An 18,217-nucleotide genomic window follows, 5' to 3' on the forward strand; every position below is an offset into this window, starting at 1 on the left:
GGGGGGGGGGGACTGGGAAAGAGAACGCCCACTAGGCGGGGTGCCTGCGAGATTGGCTGGAGTGGGAGCCCAGACCTACCCAGCTGGTAGATCTGGGCTCCAATCCCACCTGAACTTGGAGCCTAGATCTACCTGCCGGGTAGACCTGGGCTCTGGAGTTGGTAGTGATCAGCAACACTGGATCTGTCCCTGCCTTCCTCCACAGTCAGAAGCAGCGGTGCAGAGAAGGGAAGGGGGGCAGAGCTCTGGGTCTGAGCGGAGACATCACCTGCAGGAACGCTCAAGTGCTGCCCGTGAGGCAGACGGGACCAGCGGGGCGGCTGGACTTGCCTAGGCTCGCACCTCTTGGAAGGCTGCCGGGGAGGCGGCACGGAGGGAGGCTGCGCTCACCTCGGTGCACGTCGGAGCGAACCTGCAGAGGCGACCTGCAGCCACTCGACCCCCTCCGTCCATGTGCTGGGACGTTCCTTACCCGTCCTAGACGGTGACTTCAGGCGCTGCCGCCCAGCCGAGGGGCCGGTGCGAAGCTGCGCAGCGCAGGCAGGCCAAGCGGGTCTTCGCAGCCCCAGCCCAGGTAGGGCCGCTCGACCTGCTAGGGCAGCTCGGCAGAGCCCAGCTCAGCCCAGCCCGGAGAAGTGACGGGGCGGAGTTCCAGCGCCAGCCCGACTCCGGGACATAAAAGGCCGGGCGGAGCTCCTCAGGCTCTTTCTCTGGGCTGGGGGAGCCGCGCAGGGGGGGCCATGGCGTGCTTCTTCCCCGAGAATCTGGCCCGCAGCCCCAGGCGCAGGAGCTCCAGGACCTCCTGCCCCCCGTCCACCTGGACCGGAGCGAGGTGAGGGCCGGGGGGGGGGAGAATCAAGGGGTCCGTGGGGGCTACGGGACAGTGTGCAGAGCATCCAGGGCAAGGCGAGGGGCAGCACTCAGGACCCTCAAGCCGGAGCCTTGGCCAGCCTCTCCAGCCAAGCCGCTGATCTCGGGGGCAGGAGGACCAGAGAACCGCTTCGCTTCGAACCGGAGTCGCTCCGAATCGGCAGCCCGGTGCGGCCGTTTACACGAGCGCGTCCCTAGCTGGCTTTCTTTCCCCCGGCTGGAGAGCGGGCAAGCGTGCGCCCTCCGCCCTTCCTCTCTCCCCCCCGCTGTGCTCTGGCCAGCCCGCTGAGCTCATAGGGATGGCTGGGCAGGAAGGAAGGAAGCCCCGGTCACCTTACCGCGATTTAGGCTGCAATCCTATCCACACTTTCCTGGGAGTAAGCTCTATTGACTATAATGGGACTTACGTCTGAGTAGACCGGCAAAGGATTGTACTCTTAGACTGCAATCCTAGCCACACTTTCCTGGGAGTAAGCCCCACTGAAATCGGTGGGATTTACTTCTGAGTAGACCGGCATAGGATTAGGCTGCAATCCCGTCCACCTTTCCTGGGAGTAAACTCTGTTGACCATACTGGGACTTACTTCTGAGTAAACTGGCATCGGCTTGGGCTCTTACTCCCTCCCAAGTAGGCTCACAACGCCTGACTGGCTCCTGCTTGGAGCGATTTCCCCCTCCCAGTTTTCACGCAAGGAGGGAGTCAGTGGCACAAAGGGGATTCCTGGGCCTCCTTCTCGGGGCAATGCACTGGACTTGGGGGGCTAATCCGGATTCAAGTCCTCTCCTCTCCTTCCTGGAGCGCCACGAAGTTCACTGCCTGCAAGAGATGATGCGTGGCACGGTAGTGCCCCCCCCATCCTCCAAGAGACTCGAGGGGAAGGAAGGCGTGCTTGGGGGGTCAGCATCGTGGTGGGGAGAAGCCCCACGCGGGAAGCGAAGACCTGCCCCCTTCCCGCGTGGGGGGGGCTGCATCTGGACTGCAGCGCTTCCTCCAGGTGGAGGAACCCCCGCGCTTGCTCCGGAGTGAAATGGCCACTGTCCTCTGCTCCATCCCCCTCCCAGCCCCCTGGATTTCCCCGCTGGGAGGGACGATCCTCCGTCCAGCCAGCAAGAAGAACCTGCTTCCTGTTTGAGAGCGCGATGGCAGTTTTGGTTTGGTTAGGGAGCCATTGCTGCTTCCATTGGCTTCATTGCCTGTCACTCCAAATAGTTCCTGTATTCAAATAATGCGGGGGGCGGGCGGGCGCCAGGAAGCGTTTGCATGCAAAGTTTATTGGCAGTCCTCAGCCGTGACTCACTTGCTGGGGCGTCGTCTTGGTCTACTGGCTGCCTTGGGGTGTTTTCCAGGGAGTCCTTCTCTCCTTATGCCTCTTTTTCTTCTGCCCCAGAAGAGCGATGGCCAAGCAAGCCTCTTGTTTGACCTCCCCATCCTTGCCTGCTGCCACCATCAAGGAGGAGCTGCTGTGCCCCATCTGCTATGAGCCCTTCAAGGATGCCGTCACCCTCTGCTGCGGCCACAACTTCTGCAAAGGCTGCGTGAGCCGCTCCTGGGCAGGCCAGCCTCGCCACGTCTGCCCAGTGTGCAAGGCGCTGTGCTCCCCGGAGGACCTGCGCACCAACCACACGCTTGCTAACATCGTGGAGATGTTCCTCAAGCAGGAGAAGCAGCAGCAGGCAGGTGAGGCTTCTGCCCTCTGCACTGTGCACGGGGAGGAGGCCAAACTCTTCTGCCTGGACGACAAGGAGCTGATCTGCTTCGTGTGCCAAAACTCCAAGCAGCACGCGGACCACAAAATGAGGCCTGTGGCAGAGATGGCCAAGGACTGCAGGGTAAGTGCGTATGGAGAGAGAAGCTCTTCTTCATCTCATAATCCTAGAAGAGGCCTGAGTCCCCTCCCACCAGATGCAATGTCTAGCAGCATTCATTGCATGAATTGGGGTCTTTGCGTAGTGTATCTTCATGTGGTGACTGGTGCCGGTGAACACAGCGCACAGGATGGGCCTTGCTTTCTGCTTTGGTGCAGAACTTCATAGTTGTGGAATGTTGTGCTGGTGCAGAAGCCTTGCACAGCTGGATCTTAGGCCCCTTGCTGCCTTGCATTGTGGCAGGCAAATGAGAAGGCCAGACTGAGAGAATGGAAGGACAACTGATGTACTAGAAAAGCATGTAGTCCATTGCTTATTGTTAAGGTTGAATTCTACCTGTCTTGACCCCTACCAGGCTACACCCAAACTGCTTCACAGTTAATTAAACAGTGTCATCCAGTTTACTCAAGGAACTGTCACCCTTGTGTCAGTGACAGTCACCCTCTGCAGGAGTGCAGTATGATAACCAGCCCTTGGGGTACAGATGTTCTCCTTGTTGGTTCTGGTAGTTGTACAGAAGTCCCTTAACTGTTGCATGAATCCGTCGTAATGTCTGGCCATTGGCTGTGTAACAGAGCAAGGTGCTGCTGCTGTGTCTCTGTTTCTGCACTCTTAGCCCTGCATGCTAAGGGAATGGCAGGGTAGGGTAGAAGTTTGACTGGGTTACAATTTGCTTAGGTACGTACATGACAATGGAATGTTGTTGCCATCTGATGTATGCACACACATGAGCCCTCTACCTCAGAGGCCCCAGTTGAGCTGAAGTTAATTGAATGGAAAGGAGTAGGAGCACAACAAGATTTGTGTAAAACTTGGAAAGGAGATGTGGATGGGAAAATCAGCAACCTAGATGTGCTTTGGGGCATTTGGGAGCTGCATTCATTCCTTTAGGGTAGGTCTGCCCCTGGACAGCATTGGAGGCTGGGTGACAACCCTACTTGGGATGGCAGTTAATGTGTGGGGCCTGGGAAATTATCCCAAGCAACCCCACCCTCTCTATGGCTGTGGGGAAAATAATAATTTGGAGTCATAACTGTGGATTGGAAACTTGAGTGAGGTCTAGCAGAGGCTGATCAATCCCTGTGAGCAACTGAGATAGACACCAAAGGCAGCAAATTGCTGATGTGGACCCACTTTTGTCCACCCACTTGCCAGTTTCTGTCGCTTTCCCTGCTTCCTGAATTGGAAACGGAAGAGGAGGCAGTGCAGAAAAGGAAGGGAGTGGAGAGTGGTGTACAGGGGTTTTGATTGATAGCAGCAGGGTTTGCTGGGACTGAAGCGTGCAGCTTGCATTTCCATCATGCTGCTTTGAGAATTGCAGCCACAGTTTAGTAAGGCAGCTACAGCTTAGTAAGCCTACAATTTAACACTGAGTTGGAACAGTCAAATTTTTACCAGTTGGGAGCAGCTTCCTAAACAAAAACATCTCCACATGATGATGAAATGAGAGCATTGGGTGGCTGGATGGACTTTCCTGGGGAAAACCATTTGAAGTATGGGGGCTACTGCTGCAGAATAGGGTGGTGGACTGAATGAGCGCTGCCCATGTACTCACTTGTCAGTCCACAAAATACCCCATTTGGTACTGAGTCTTCCAGTGGTGACTGCATGTGTTATAAGTTCTTTGTGTCCCGAACAACTGTGTGGCCAAGCAGAATCTTGTTTGAGAAATGGCTCTGCAAAGCATTCCAGTCAATTGGCAAAATTAAAATTCTGACTACAGTATATACAAACCAGATCAACTGGGAAACAGTGCATCTTGTGGCCAGAGGCAGCATTTTGGAAGCACTGCACAGCTGCCACTCGGGCTGCCTCTGGAAAGGCCTGGGTGAAAGAGAAGCTACTGGCCTGTTGGAGGCCGTGGTTAGGGAGGGAATTCCACAGAAGAAATGGCCATCCTCTGATGTCAGTCAGTCAGGCCTATGTGCTTCCAAAGTCTCCAAAAAACATCTCATTAAATGTTGGCCAGAAACAAATGGGGGAGAAGAGAGTAAGAGTGTGTGTGTGTCTGTGTGTGATTCTTGTCAAACCAGACTTCATGCCAAGTTTCCCATTCCCAGGGGCACTTGAGATGGCGTGAAATACTGACAGTCTTGTCTGAGGTATGCAGCCAGCAAACTGGCTGGTGTTTCCGGTTGGATATCCTGAAGCATTTACAGTATATGGAAAGCACATGCTGAAAATAATGAGTGTGGGTCACAGTAACTGAAACATTTGTGTGGTTTGGGACTTGCCCTGGCCGGATTATTGTGGGGTTATCACTGTAGCTATACAGTCAGATTTTGCTTTGGAATCGGGGGACTGAAGGGAAGTGGAAATAGTGAACAGACTTTGGGTCTTGTGCAGAAAGTGTCTTTAACATGAGCTCAAGAGTTAGAAGATTGTTCTTATGGCTTGGAGGGGAGGAAAGATAGTTTGAAACAGTTTGAGTGGGGGAGGGTCAAGACAGTGGTGGTTGGATGTACTTTTGAATCACATTTTCCAGACTGAATTCCCGTATATCTCTGACACAGAGTAAGCTGCTGTGAGTCACTTAACCTCATGTTGATTCCTGTCTTTAAGCCAAGATGGAGGATGAGGTGGTGGTGGGAGGTGGGATGGCTTGAAACATGCATGATTCAGCATACAGGAGTGGTTAGGCTGGATTAGAGAGAGCTTGGACATTGGGAATCCCCCCCCCCCAAGTCAATAACACAAGCAAGTACATCTTTTTCTCTTATATGTTTGCATGGCATGTGTGTTTGTACATAATTATATATAATTCTCTTCCTGAACACATGTGCTGCATAGCTTGGCAGTCCTCGCTGCTTAGCAGAAGGGTGGCACTCATGTGGCAAAATACAGATTCTGGGCCTCAGGCCACTGTTTAGGGAATTGTTACTAGGTGTGCTTTTTAGAACACACATAATGATGCACACATGGGGAAACCTGTTATGTATGTTGGGACCATGTGCAGTGGCACAGCTCAGTGGTTGGGTAGAGAAGGCAGAGGGAAGGGTAAAAGTACAACACCAAGAACTTTATTGTGGGATTAATAAGAAATTAAAAAGCAGTGCAGTGTTTTTTGGTCCCAAATCCTAACCAACTTTCCAGCACTTAGCTGTGCCAGTGGGATCCTGCAGTTGGGGGGCAGTCATGGAGGCTTTCTCAAGGTAAGGGAATCTTTGTTCTCTTACCTTGGAGCTGCATTGTCCTTACCTTGGTGCTCGAAAGTTGGTTAGGATCGCACTCTTAGCCATTCATACGATTGGCTAAAACATAAGCAGTTCCTATGTGAAGTGAAAGAAGAAGAAATTTTGAAAAGGAAAAGGGGGCACTTGATGGCGCAAGCAAGGAAGGAGAGGGAAGAAAAGGGATGTGGAGAAATTGGGAGGGCTCCCCTGGGGGAACTGGGACTTGTAAACCAGGGGTTTTGCTGTAGCAAGAAGGAAGAAGAGGAGGAGAGCTGGGGGAGGAAAAGAAGCTAGAGTAGTTCAACAAATGACAATACCAACAGCAAGGCATCCAAAGGAGGAAGGAAGGTCAAATACTAAGACAAATGGAGTCTTGGGACCCAGGTTTTCTACCTTTTCTACCTATAGAACCTGTGGAATCTTTTGGAGGGTAAACTCCTCAAGGAACCCTCTTTTGGGACTGGATGGCCCTTGATTGCTCGTTGCCAGCCCTAAACGGATCTTCTGTTGTTTTGCTCTCTTGCCCAAGATGCAGCAGCTAGCTGTTGAGGCCAGTGGCTCAGTTGAGGTGGAAGCCTTCATCAAGTTTATCCATGGAGTTGGCAAGGACAGCTGGAGACCCTTCTCTTGTGTCACTTAAAACTTTGTATACTCTCAAGTCAGGAAGCTCCCTGGGTGTAACTTTGTTCACAGGGTCAGGCTGGCTGTGCATGTAAGCAGTATACCCCTTGAGCTGGTAGCTCTTCTCTTCTTTAACCCCAGGCCAAATGTAAAGACATGGAAAACTCCCTGCGGGATAAGATGCAAGAATTTGGAAGAGTGCAGTCCAATTACAGACGCATTGCTAGCCACAACAAGGTGAGTGCGCTGCTTCTGAATTTCAAGGGAAGGTGCTGTCTGTGCAATGCTTGAGTGGCCATGCCTGAGTGGACAGATGGGAAGAACAGGGTGCCATGCTGTGCTCTGAATTGATCCGAGGGTGAGTCTTCCATAGATGACCCACGGGGGTCTGAATTCCACAGGTAGTCATGCGAGGGAGGCCCTTTTGCAGGGGGAGTCTGAATCCTTAGCTAAATATCTGGGGAGGGGAATCAGGAAGGGGGAGATATTGGCTGCAGTGGCGCTGCAAGTATCCTATCCCCACTTCCCACCCTCAGTCTACCTTTCCAGGTCCTTTTGAATAGCAAAGGTCCGAGTAAACCCAGCTGGTAATGAACCTTCTGAGTTTTCTGCCCTCCCCTGCAGAATGCAGTATGCACTCAGGGGGTGCAGCTCCATTGGCAGGGAGTGATTTAGGTAGGATAGGGCTGCTCAAAACAGAACACAGAGCAGGGTTATGCTAATAGAAGCAGCTGAACTCTCAAAGGCCGGGCTGAATTGTGTTGAGGAGCAGGTTCCTCCCCAAGGCTGTCTCTTTGCTTCCTAGTTGTATTTATTTTGCTATGTAAATTGCTTTGTGAACTATTTTTTGTTGAAAGGTGATACAGACGTACAAGCATCTCTCCATATCCCCGGCAGTTCCATTCCAGCCTCTCTCCCCCCCCCCCCATGGATACAGAAACCATGGATATGGGGGGACTCTATATAAAGTACACTACTCAAACATGCCCCCGTGCCATTCTTTTTTTTCTTTATTGACAGTGAAAGCACACAATTTCTTCCTTAACAGAGGGTCAGCTTCTTGCTTAACTGAGGAATGTGACTTGCAGGCAGGCAGCCTGCACACCAGAGAGAGAAGACTAACCAAATGTTAACAAGAAGCAGGACAGTTTCTGCTTCCTGTTAATGTTCTGGCTGCATTTTTCTAGCATTTACTTTGCATGCCTGTATGTTGTGTTCATCAGGTAAGTAAGAAACTATCCTCTGTTAAGCAAGTATGTACGCTTTCACTGATAAAGATCTGGCAACTGTGTTTTCTGTCAACATCCATCCCCTTACCCATCTCCTGCTTGCCCCACCCACAAAACGCCCCCTTGCCAACTTACTAGCCCTGGCACAGTCCATGGCATCACAGTTCTGATGATAAAATATGGCAGGTTTCCCCCAGTCACTCTGTCTTTTTTTTCCTGCCTATCTCTTCCTCTCCTCTCCACCACACCAATCAGGCAGAAAGTGGCAGACTTGAGAAGAAGATAAGAAAACAGTTTGAACAGCTACATGAGTTTCTGCAAAGTGAGGAGAAGATCATGCTGGAGGAGCTGCGGGAGGAGACCCAGAAGAAGCAGGACCTGATTGAAGACAAAATAAAAAAGCTGTCTGAAGAAAGCCAAATTCTGCTGCAGGAGGTCAGCCATCTGCAGGCTGACCTGAAAGAAGATGATATATCCTTCCTCAAGGTAAGGCTGGTGCACAGGTGTTCCAACCCCAAGCCAAACAGGAAGAACCGGCAGCTGCTATGCTGTGAGCGTGCCATGACATGATAGGGCTGTAAAGAATCAGGCTGCAACTTTATCTACCTTGCTCACAGACTGATGTGGCATGGCTTGTCTTTCCACCTTGTGCGGTCTGGTTTTTTTGTACCACAATAACAGCTTGGTCCACCAAAGGGTTAAACTGACTGGTAAGACTGCATGCTCAGTCTCTTAACAGCTGAGCATAAAATCTAGGTTCCGTGATCCCGTGTATGCTGTTAGCAGACATAGTCTGGGATAAGCCGGATAACACATGCACACAGGAGGACAACCTGTGTGAGGCATCACCCAATGGGAACTTCCATTTTGCTAGGAAGAGAGAGATGGAGATACAGGTACAAACACAATAGTAATAATTGTACAAAAAGAGAGCGGGGAAATCAAGAGTAAAAGGTACTGATACAAACTGGCAGGAATTTGAAAGGATTTGAAATGCCATGGATCAAACTCCCAGGCTCTAGAAATGTATAGGGCAGTGGTTCTCAAACTTTGAGGGAGCTTTACTCTTTCAGCAAGTTCTTGCAGGGGAGGGTCTAGGGCAACAACACGATCCCCAGGATCGTGTTGCTAAGGGGGGGTGCTTTGCACTCATGTTATGTAGGCAGGGCTGCAGCAGGCTGCAGGAGGTGCGGGGAGCCCTGAGCAGCACTGCGCAGTGCTCCCTGAGGCTTGGATCATTCACTAAAAGCCAGTGCAAAGCACCTCCTGCAAAACGGAAGTGCTTTGTGCCCGCATTTAGTGAAAGTTCCGAGCCTTGAGGAGCGCTGTGCAGGGCTCCCCGCACCTCCTGTAGCCTGCTGCAGCCCTGAAAGTAAGTGCAAATCACCCCCCCACCCCCCTTAGCACGATCCTGGGGATCGCATTGCTGCCTCCCTCCCCTTCCCCTACCCCTTAAAGGGACAGAGGAAGCCTTACACACACTGGTGGGTCGCGATCCACCAGTTTGAGAACCACTGGTATAGGGAATACAGCAAAGTGATAGAAGCTCTGAGACAGGGGAATAAGCATTAGAGCATGTTATGTGCACAAGGAGAGGGGAAAGAAGGTAGTGACCAAAGGAGTTTGCAACTAAGTTCTGTAATTCTCCTGGATTGGTTGTGATACTCTGGACCAGTGACTACATGATCTGGGATACTGCCCAACACTGCCATCTGAAGTCCATTGCCACCACTTCTGCTGTGGCGCACTGGAAATAAAGTCCTTTACCTTGCTCCATCATATGGTTTCCACAAAACCCAGAAGTGTGGGACTTCTGGTTTTATTTAGTGACCAGGCAAACAAAGGAGTTCCTTTGTTCATGTGGTCCCTGCAAATAAAATCAGAGTTCTGCAATTTCAGATTTGTGAAAACTGTGTGATGGAGCATGGTAAGGAAATGAATCTAATTCTCACTCACTTTTAACAAGTGAGTAACAGTTCAAAGTGGCTCACATCCATGGGATGCCCCAAATGTGCTGCTTCCCACCGTCTGCCACTGAAACAAGCTGTATCAGGTCATCTTGTGGCAGGGCTGTCTATGTTCTTGATCTGAAGCTGTGCAGAAGCCATGGGGCTAGGTAGCAAAGATCTGCAAGCTCCTATTAAGAAGAGTCCAATGGAAGCAAAAAGAGTGAAAAGGCCCTGCTGGTCAAACTCACTGAGTGTAAGGAGCAGCTTTAGAAGGAGCAGAGGGAGAAGTGAGGCAGTGGAGCCAAGGGTTCTTTTTCTGGTGGAGAATCACAGGGAGTATTTTCAGTGGATGGATCCTAAGCTGCAACCTGCCCAGTTAGGAACATGCTAGGGGAATGTGCGGGTAGGTACTGGACACAGAAAGGGCAAAGCAGGTGGTGGCCTGCCCTGATAACCTGATGCCACAGTGATGCCACTGGAAAGCCAAATGGGATGGGAGGGTTTAATGCAACCCTGAGCAGGTCAGCTTTTCAACATACCAGGATTAGGGGACCGGAGAATGTGTTCAAGGGCCTGTGACCCTTCTATAAAAGACCATAGCAGTTGGCAAGCCCCAAGTAAAAGTCCACTGGAGCACCCCTGTCCCCTTGTGCAGTCAAGGCTGCACCACAATTATGTTTTCAAGTTCTCTCGCGGTTCTGAAAAAATGCAGTTTCTCAAATGCATGTTTTTCTACCCTCTTTTTCAGAAACACAAAAACCGGAAACGCAGGTAGGTCACCGAGCGTTCAGTCACAAACTGAGCACCATATTCACATGCCTTGGGGTGGTGGTGATAAGGGGTGGGGAGGAAGTAAGAAGCTCCCTAATTCGGTCATGGAGCAGCTGGTTTTCTTGTCAGCACCATGTTTTTTGCCATTCTGGGCATGGTGTGCTTTCTTGAGGGCACCAAGCATTTTGGAGCATAGTCTGTTTCTGCATGGAGGGGTGCAAGGACCAAGACTTGAGTGATGTCTCTGCCAGGTACCCTCTGCCTCTTCAAGGTCATCCCAAGGGAGCAGATCTGCAATTCTAGGGCAGGGGTAAGACATGACCTGCTCAGGGGTGGCTTCATCGAAAAATGATTAGCCGGAGGAGATGAGAAATGCTGCTCAAAGAAGTAGTTGATTCGAGATACTCCTTTGCTTGGTGCATGTTTCTAGCTATGATGGAAAGTCCAGTCCGTTATGGGTCTCTTCAGATAGTCAGAATCATAGTGGGGGTGTGATGGATGCAAGGGCTTCCCCCTGCTGCAGTTCACCCCACTTATTGAGCATCTGCCTTCACCCCACAGGGAGGGGGACTCCCAAGGCTCACCTGAGGCTTCTGCCAGTAGACATTACACTCTGCCCTTTACCCTCTGGCCACCAAAGGCTAAGGAGTTCTGGGAGGAGACTGGTTTGAAGCCTGTCTGTTTCCTTTTATTCTCCCCACATCCAATTTGGCTCTCATCGAATTTCCTCTTCCTCATTATTGCTGGCAGCTCACTCGCTGCCAGCTTCCTCCCAACAGGCAGCGCCAAGGGATACCATCATCACTTCACCACCCCTTGGGCTGCAGCCAGCTGCCAGGGCTCCCTGCAGCTGCACCATAGATCATATGGGGCAAAGGAGCCCATACATGGCGAGGACCCATTGACCCAATATCTCCCTGGGCACTTGCCTAGTCCACTTGTGTGTCTGAGCCAGCCCTGTGCGTATTATGCTTGTTACTGATTCATAGCATTTCCATTTTGAAAGGCAGGAGTTATCTCTGCCTTGTCACTCAGCAGGGCTGAATGAGATCTCTGGCAGTAGTTCTCTAGGTAATAAAAGTAGATGATCTTTATTCCTTGACACCCCCCTCCCACATTTCATCTTTCACTCCATCGTGTCTTAAATTTCATAGTGCTTGTCTTCTTAGATCCCCTTTATTTAAGCTCCAGCCTCTCTCTACACCTAAGCTGTGGGTGGAAACGTACTTCTGTCCAGAGGTCTCCAGGTACTCGCATATGTCCCCATTTATTTTCATGAAGGAACCTTGCCTGTGCATTTTGGACTGAAGGCAGAAAACATGTCCGGAGCTCCATACCTTACTGCAGGTTGAAGCATCCAGAGCAGATCACTGGAGTGGGCTGACTTCTTGTCATATTTGAAGGCATAGAACAATGAGGACTAGAATCTCTGTCTTCAGATGAATTTGAGATTCCCATATATGAGATTTTGTATAATAATAAATTTATTATTATCTATATATTCATTCCCATGCGCAGGAGGTGTGGTCTGGTGGTCGAGCTGGTACCTGCCTGAAGAAAGTGAAGCAATATAGGGACAAAGCAAATGACTTTTCTAAGTAATGCAGTGATCCCAGGAAGCTGAATTGAGGAATGAGCCTTTAGATTGTCTGTCATGTACTGGTGCTTCCTAACAATGGATTCTTGTCTGTCATATCACTTGTTTCCTTTTCTGTCTTGACTGTCTTTCCCAGAATTGCCTGGACAGTAGAAGCACCAGATGCTGTCCCTACAGGGATGCTGATAGAAGTCACTCGGTACTTGGATTCTTTGCAGTACAATATGTGGAAGAAGATGCTGGATATCATCAAAGTTGGTAGGTTTCTGAGGGTAGCAGGCAGGAGAAACTTCAGGAACCACCTTGGACTGCCTTAATAGGGAATGCATGAAATGAAACTCCTGTAGCTTCTATCCCTACACATGTTGATCACTGGAAGAAGTGGGGGGGGGGGGAGGAAGAAAGATCCTTAGTGGTCTTCATGGTCTAAAAAGAAACGGGACAAGCAAATAGAGCCTACCTGAGCTCTTATGTGACCCTTTGCTAGTCTTAAGATGCTGGCAACATGCTGTCTTGCCTTTTGTTCTGTAGTCTATGAATTGGCTTCAGAACCCATCACTCCTAATGGTGGGAAGTGAGCCCTGTGAGCAGAACACAGAGAACCTCAGAAGCAGGAAGCCCAAAGGAAAGGGCAGAGCTTGGAATCTGAAGGGAAGGGCAAGTGTAGGAGATGGGGAATAGTGGGTCAAGGAAACTTAGGCTTGCCTGATCCAGGCCCTAAGAGAACACCTATCAGCATAAGAGTCTGTGGGTGCAATCCTAACCAACTTTCCAGCACCAAGGTAAGGGCAGTGCAACTCCAAGATAAGGGAACAAACATTGCCTTACGTTGAGGAGGCCTCCATGTCTGCCCCCCAACTGCAGGATGCAGCGCATGCCCCACTGGCACAGCTATGCCAGTGCTGGAAAGTTGGTTAGGATTGCGCCCTGGAGAATCCTGCCAGCTCTTGCTTCTGCCATCACTGCAACAGTATGATCTGCCTGCCCTAAATGGGCAGTAGGGTGTGATGCTGAATTTAGCCCTTTGATTGAACTGACCAGCCATTTATCTGGTTGCAACACAGCCAAAGCTCATTCTTAATCTCCATTTGGACTGGGAAGATCCAGTTTAGCTAGGTAGCTCCGGAGAGGGTTGTTGTCCTGAGCTGGCTTTTAATTGATGAAATGGCAACTGTAGCCCTCTTAAAACTCAGCCTGCAAGATAAGATGTGAGTGCCTGTATTTGGGGGCAAAACTTTCTCACTCCTGAGTTGACAATGACTCAATCCTTAAATGTCAGTTGCCTGGTTATGATAGTACAAAGGTATCTCTTCTCTCCCCCCCCCCCCCACACTTTCAGGACACATGGGTGAAAGGTGGGCGAGGGAGATGAGTTCTGACCCCTCTTAAGGATATGACTAATGGAGCCAAGGAATAGTTCCAGTCCTTGCTGTTTAATCCACAACGTGACATTTGGTGGATGGCTCTGCTGAAGGGATGACACACTATACACAACTGTGTGTTAGGTTTAGAGCATCCATACAGGAGTCTGCTTTGTTAGAAAAGCAACATCAAGCAGTAGGGAGGGAATTGGAATGGAAAAGCAGCAGCAACTAGTAGTAGATATGGACTAAAGCACATGTTTTGAACACCACAGCAGGAAACATCGTTTGGGGGTGTGTGTGATAAGAAGCTATTTCTCCTCCAATGCCCCCCCCCCATTAAGCTGCTGCAAGTCTTCATCCCCCTCCTCAAATTGTGGTCCTGTAGGTTCTAATCCTGTTTTGGTTGGGCAGTTGGGTGCCTATTATAGCCACTAGAGGGCAGCAGTGGGCGGTTAGCATACTCTTTACAAGCTTTTCTGCCTAAATCAGGGGTGTCCAAACTTTTTGGCAGGAGGGCCACATCATCTCTCTGACACTGTTTCGGGGGCCAGGAAAGAATATAATTTACATTTCAAATTTGGATAGATTTACATAAATTTACATAAATGAATATATTAGCGATGGAACTTATATGAATGAATGAATGAAGGTCTTGCAATAGCTTAAGGCCTATAAAAGCCTTTGCATAAAGCAAGGCTGGTCTTTCCTTCACTGCCACTGCTATATCACAGATGTGAAACAGCAAGCAGTGGAGGGAGCCCTCATCCCACAGCTCATGCAAGAGATTGAATAGTCACCCTCATGCTAAGAGTTGTGTTGGGCCAGCATGGGTTTCAGCAAGTCTCTGGAGGGCCAGAGGTTTATTGGAAACTGGGGGCTCCTTGTGGGCCAGATTGGGAGTCCCCAAGGGCCACATGTGGCCCCCAGGCCGGGGTTTGGGCACCCCTGGCCTAAATGAACGGTGTGTGCGTGCTGGTGTACATGTGCATCTTTCAAGAAGCACTGTACAACTTCTTTCTCCAGGGTGGCTTTTACAACTAAATTTACCCTGGCAGAGTGTTGGTGTTCTGTTACTTTTGCTCCACAGTCTGACCTCCCCATTCCCTGCCCCCCTCCCCCATATTTTTAAATCAAACCAAAATCAGGAACTAACTTTTGCACTGTGCCTTGGCACTGGAAAAACCTAGTTTGTGCAGAGTGGCCATTGGAACAGCAGATTTGCATGTAGTGCCCCTGCTGTGTCAAGCAGTAGACTGATGTGCCTGTTCACAAGGCAGCACTGAAGCTAATCCCTCATTGGATTGTGTTTCCCTTTTTATTCTGGTAGAGGTGCACACCATGAGGGATGAATCAGAGTGGGACAACCAGTCACGGGGCAGTGGTTGCTGACTGCAAATTTAGTGGAATGTCCAATTCCACTAAGGGTCCTGAGGGTTGATAAAGAGAAGACGATTATGATTAAAAATGTATCCCAGTGAATTGTGAATATAACATGCAGACTGATCAGCTTGCACTTATTAATTTTCTTTTTCTAACTATGGGCAATGCATGTCAACAGCAGGCCCAAAGCTAAAGTTGGAACAAAGTCTAAGAAGTTATAAAACAGGAATGCTGCTATTGTGAAGCAGTTCTCCTCCTTCCGGGAACATAAACCTTGCTTGCCACAAGGTCTTTCTAGTCCAGCATTTGGTTTCCAACAGTGTCAAACCAGACTCCTGTAGGGGCACTTCTGTAGGGGCACTCAAATAGCATGATGGTGCTGGCTGGTCTCTGTCCCCAGTATCAGCATTCAGAGGTGAACTGTCCCTGCTCACGTCCCTGCTTCCTTTAGCTTTATCCTTGCTGTGTGACAAATCTAATGTGTGTAAAATGGAGGAGTAGGTATTGGGTTGTATTTACTGACTCTCCCTTCCTGTGCTTCCCCCGTTCCTCATGCCTGTATCCTTTGCAGTCCCATTCAGCTTTGACCCGAACACAGCTGCAGGGTGGCTGGCTGTCTCTGATGACCTCACCAGCGTCGCCATCTGTGACTACAGGGTGTTGGTGGATGTCCCAGAACGAGTCTCTGCTACCGGCATGCCTTGTGTCTTGGGCTCCAAGACCTTTTCCAAAGGTTCTCACTCCTGGGAGGTCGATGTTGGTGGCACTGAGAATTGGTACCTTGGAGTGGCCAGGAAGCAATGTGGCTACCAGTGGAGCCTTGGCTGTGATACCCGGCTGGGGTTGGGGTACATGTACCGTATGCAGGGCGCCAGGAAGAAGAATGGCCTGTCTTCCAAGTCAGTCCTGTCTGAGAATGGGTGTGCAAAGAGCCTCAAGAGGGTCAGAGTGGAGCTGGACTGTGATGAGGGGGAGCTCTCATTCTATGATGCTGAACGCAAGAGCCACATCTACACTTTCCATGATAAGTTTGAAGAAGTTGTTCCATATTTCTGCATCTGCAGCACAGATGTTGTGGACTCTGAGCCAGTCAAGATCTGCCCACTTCAGGTGAGGATCAAGGCAGATTATCCAAAATGAGCAAACATTGTATTGTATTTCATTGTATTCAGTTTTACCTGTATACCCTCAAGGCCTTGTGACTGCTTGCGTATACTACCTGATATAGCTACAGTAAATAGAATGTATTGCTTTAGCTATCCAGTGTGTCAGCATTTGGAAGATGCTCACCTGTCGGAGGCAAGAAGATGTGGCTGCCTTGGGTAGTAGTGGTTGGCAGAAGGGGCGACAGATAGATCAGGACCCAGGGCCTTTCATCCTTTTGATTTATTATAAGAGTCACTTTTCCAAGTTCCTCCTATTATGGGTATAACGTTTATGAAAGATGGCAGCTGTGCACAAGACTGAGCAACTGGCCCTGTGGGCGGGCCTTTGCTCTGCACCCTCCTTCTACAAAGTGTGCCCATTTTGAAGGACCAAGGTGTGGTGCAGCCTCATGTTGCCCACACTTTTGCCAACTCCGCTTCAAGTAGGATTGGGCTGGATAGTGTCTCATGGACCCCCCCCCCCCCCCCGCAGCAGAGATTAATGAAATTGGGGACATCTGGTTGCTTCATCTAGCACTAAACTCTCTTGGGCTACCTTGTTTTCCATCCAGCATGTGTCTTGTAAGGGCCTTTATTTTAGTCACAATGCAGGGCACTTCCCGCCCCCCAATTGCTTAATCACACTTCAGTGAATAACCATGGAAGTATCCACAGGAGATGAGCCCAGCACACTGCAGTCCATGTTTGGGGGCAGTGATGATGTAAAGGGAAAAGCAGGAGAAAATGGGGAGGAATATTGCAAGCAGCTCACTAACCATCTGGCAGAACTTCATCCTTGCATGTTCTCTCTCTGGAACAGCAGAAGAGGCTATAATTAAAGCCTCATCATCAAACCATCGCCTCTCTACTGCAGCAGGCAAAGCAAAAGATTTATTGAGACTGGAGAAAAGGCTTGAAATAGCAAAAGTACTGCCTGATTGGCTGTAAGTGAACAGCATTATGTCATCACCACCCAATCAGAAGGCACCACCTCCCTATTCAGATGGGTGTATGTTGAGTGGAGAAGGAGTTAACCCTTTCTGAGGCTCTCATGTGGTAGAGGAGAAGGTTCTTGGAGATTTCTAGTAGCATCCTTGTTTGCATCACAGCTATGGAAGAATGAATCATCCCAGCTCTTTTGTTCCATTTGAAGGTTACCATCTTCCCCTCTTGCAGAAGGAGGCCCTTTAGATTTAAAAAGCAGTGTGGCACTCCAGCATATTCCATCCTGTCTACATTGCTGCCTGTGTGGAGCAGGAAAAGGCACCTCCTCAGAAAACAAAATACCCACATGCACACCTCAACACTTCCTCTGAACAACATTGGGATACACCACAGCTAGGGGGTGCTGCCCTGTAGGAAGATGGACTCAATTAAATTCCCCTTGGGGTGAGCATTGCTAGCATCTGTCCTGGCTTATGTGCCTTTTGCAGCAGATTGAGCTGCAGACACTGGCTCTGTGCAGTAAAAAGCTGCACCTGCTGATTTCTTTTTATCAAGTAGGTGATCCTACTCGGGATGTCTCTGTGGGTAGGTGTTGTTCATTTGTGGAGTCTGAAGCTGACTGCCAGGTTTGGGGATACAGTGGGAATTTTTTCCCCCAGAGTAGGTGGACCATGCACTGTGTCTCACACCCTGTGGCTTAGCTCGCTTGCTAGAGGCAGGCTGAGTCAGCCAGGCACTCTTTTGCAATGCTTCTGCTTTCTGTTGCGGTGCATATTTTAGTGCAATTGTTTTTTAGGGAATGCCTCACAGCATATAATCTTGTACAAAAAGACCTGTATTCAAAATAAAAGTGTTTCCTAAGTAATTGATTGGTATTGATCACTAAAATAAACGTACGTGAAACCTTGCATGAACTTTTCCATTCATCAGACAATGAAATTTATCTGACCACAGCAAGTTTGCTCAAGAGATTAGTTGCAAATATAGACAATATTTAATTTATAGCACCTTTAAGGCACTGTAAAAGGGTGCTTGAAAACAGGGAATAGTTTGTTTTTGGAAATGCTACATGATACAAAACTCTTTCTGAAATCCTAACCCTACCCTGCATTCTCAAGAATGCTTACTTGGATGCAAGTCTCATTAATGGAGTAAACAGGGCCAGTTTGCCCTCTTGTGTGATTATGGTTAGGCCGCTGGTTTCTTTAGTACTGACTTATAAATATGACCTCTAAGAGTTTGAGAGGATCTGAATCAGCCACTTTCAAGTACAGTGTTGGTAGAAATAGGGACAGTGCTTCTGTCTG

The 18,217-nt window shown here is 49.6% G+C and overlaps 1 protein-coding gene across 2 annotated transcripts; it reads left to right on the forward strand.

The window, feature by feature from the left end:
- Positions 1 to 723: 723 nt before the first annotated feature.
- TRIM35 (tripartite motif containing 35) lies at positions 724 to 17,818 on the forward strand. Of its 2 annotated transcripts, none has more exons than XM_066626721.1 (7): positions 724 to 832; positions 2,259 to 2,700; positions 6,672 to 6,767; positions 8,015 to 8,245; positions 10,457 to 10,479; positions 12,213 to 12,334; positions 15,392 to 17,818. In XM_066626721.1, exons 1-7 carry the CDS (start codon positions 741 to 743, stop codon positions 15,958 to 15,960), a joined length of 1,575 nt encoding a protein of 524 aa, XP_066482818.1. In that variant the 5' UTR covers positions 724 to 740; the 3' UTR covers positions 15,961 to 17,818. The 2 variants fall into 2 exon arrangements, with proteins under 2 accessions (XP_066482818.1, XP_066482819.1); XM_066626722.1 differs by lacking the exon at positions 724 to 832 and adding an exon at positions 1,964 to 2,027.
- Positions 17,819 to 18,217: the final 399 nt, after the last annotated feature.

This window comes from Tiliqua scincoides, chromosome 1 (assembly GCF_035046505.1).
Source record: "Tiliqua scincoides isolate rTilSci1 chromosome 1, rTilSci1.hap2, whole genome shotgun sequence".
Lineage (NCBI taxonomy): Eukaryota > Metazoa > Chordata > Lepidosauria > Squamata > Scincidae > Tiliqua > Tiliqua scincoides.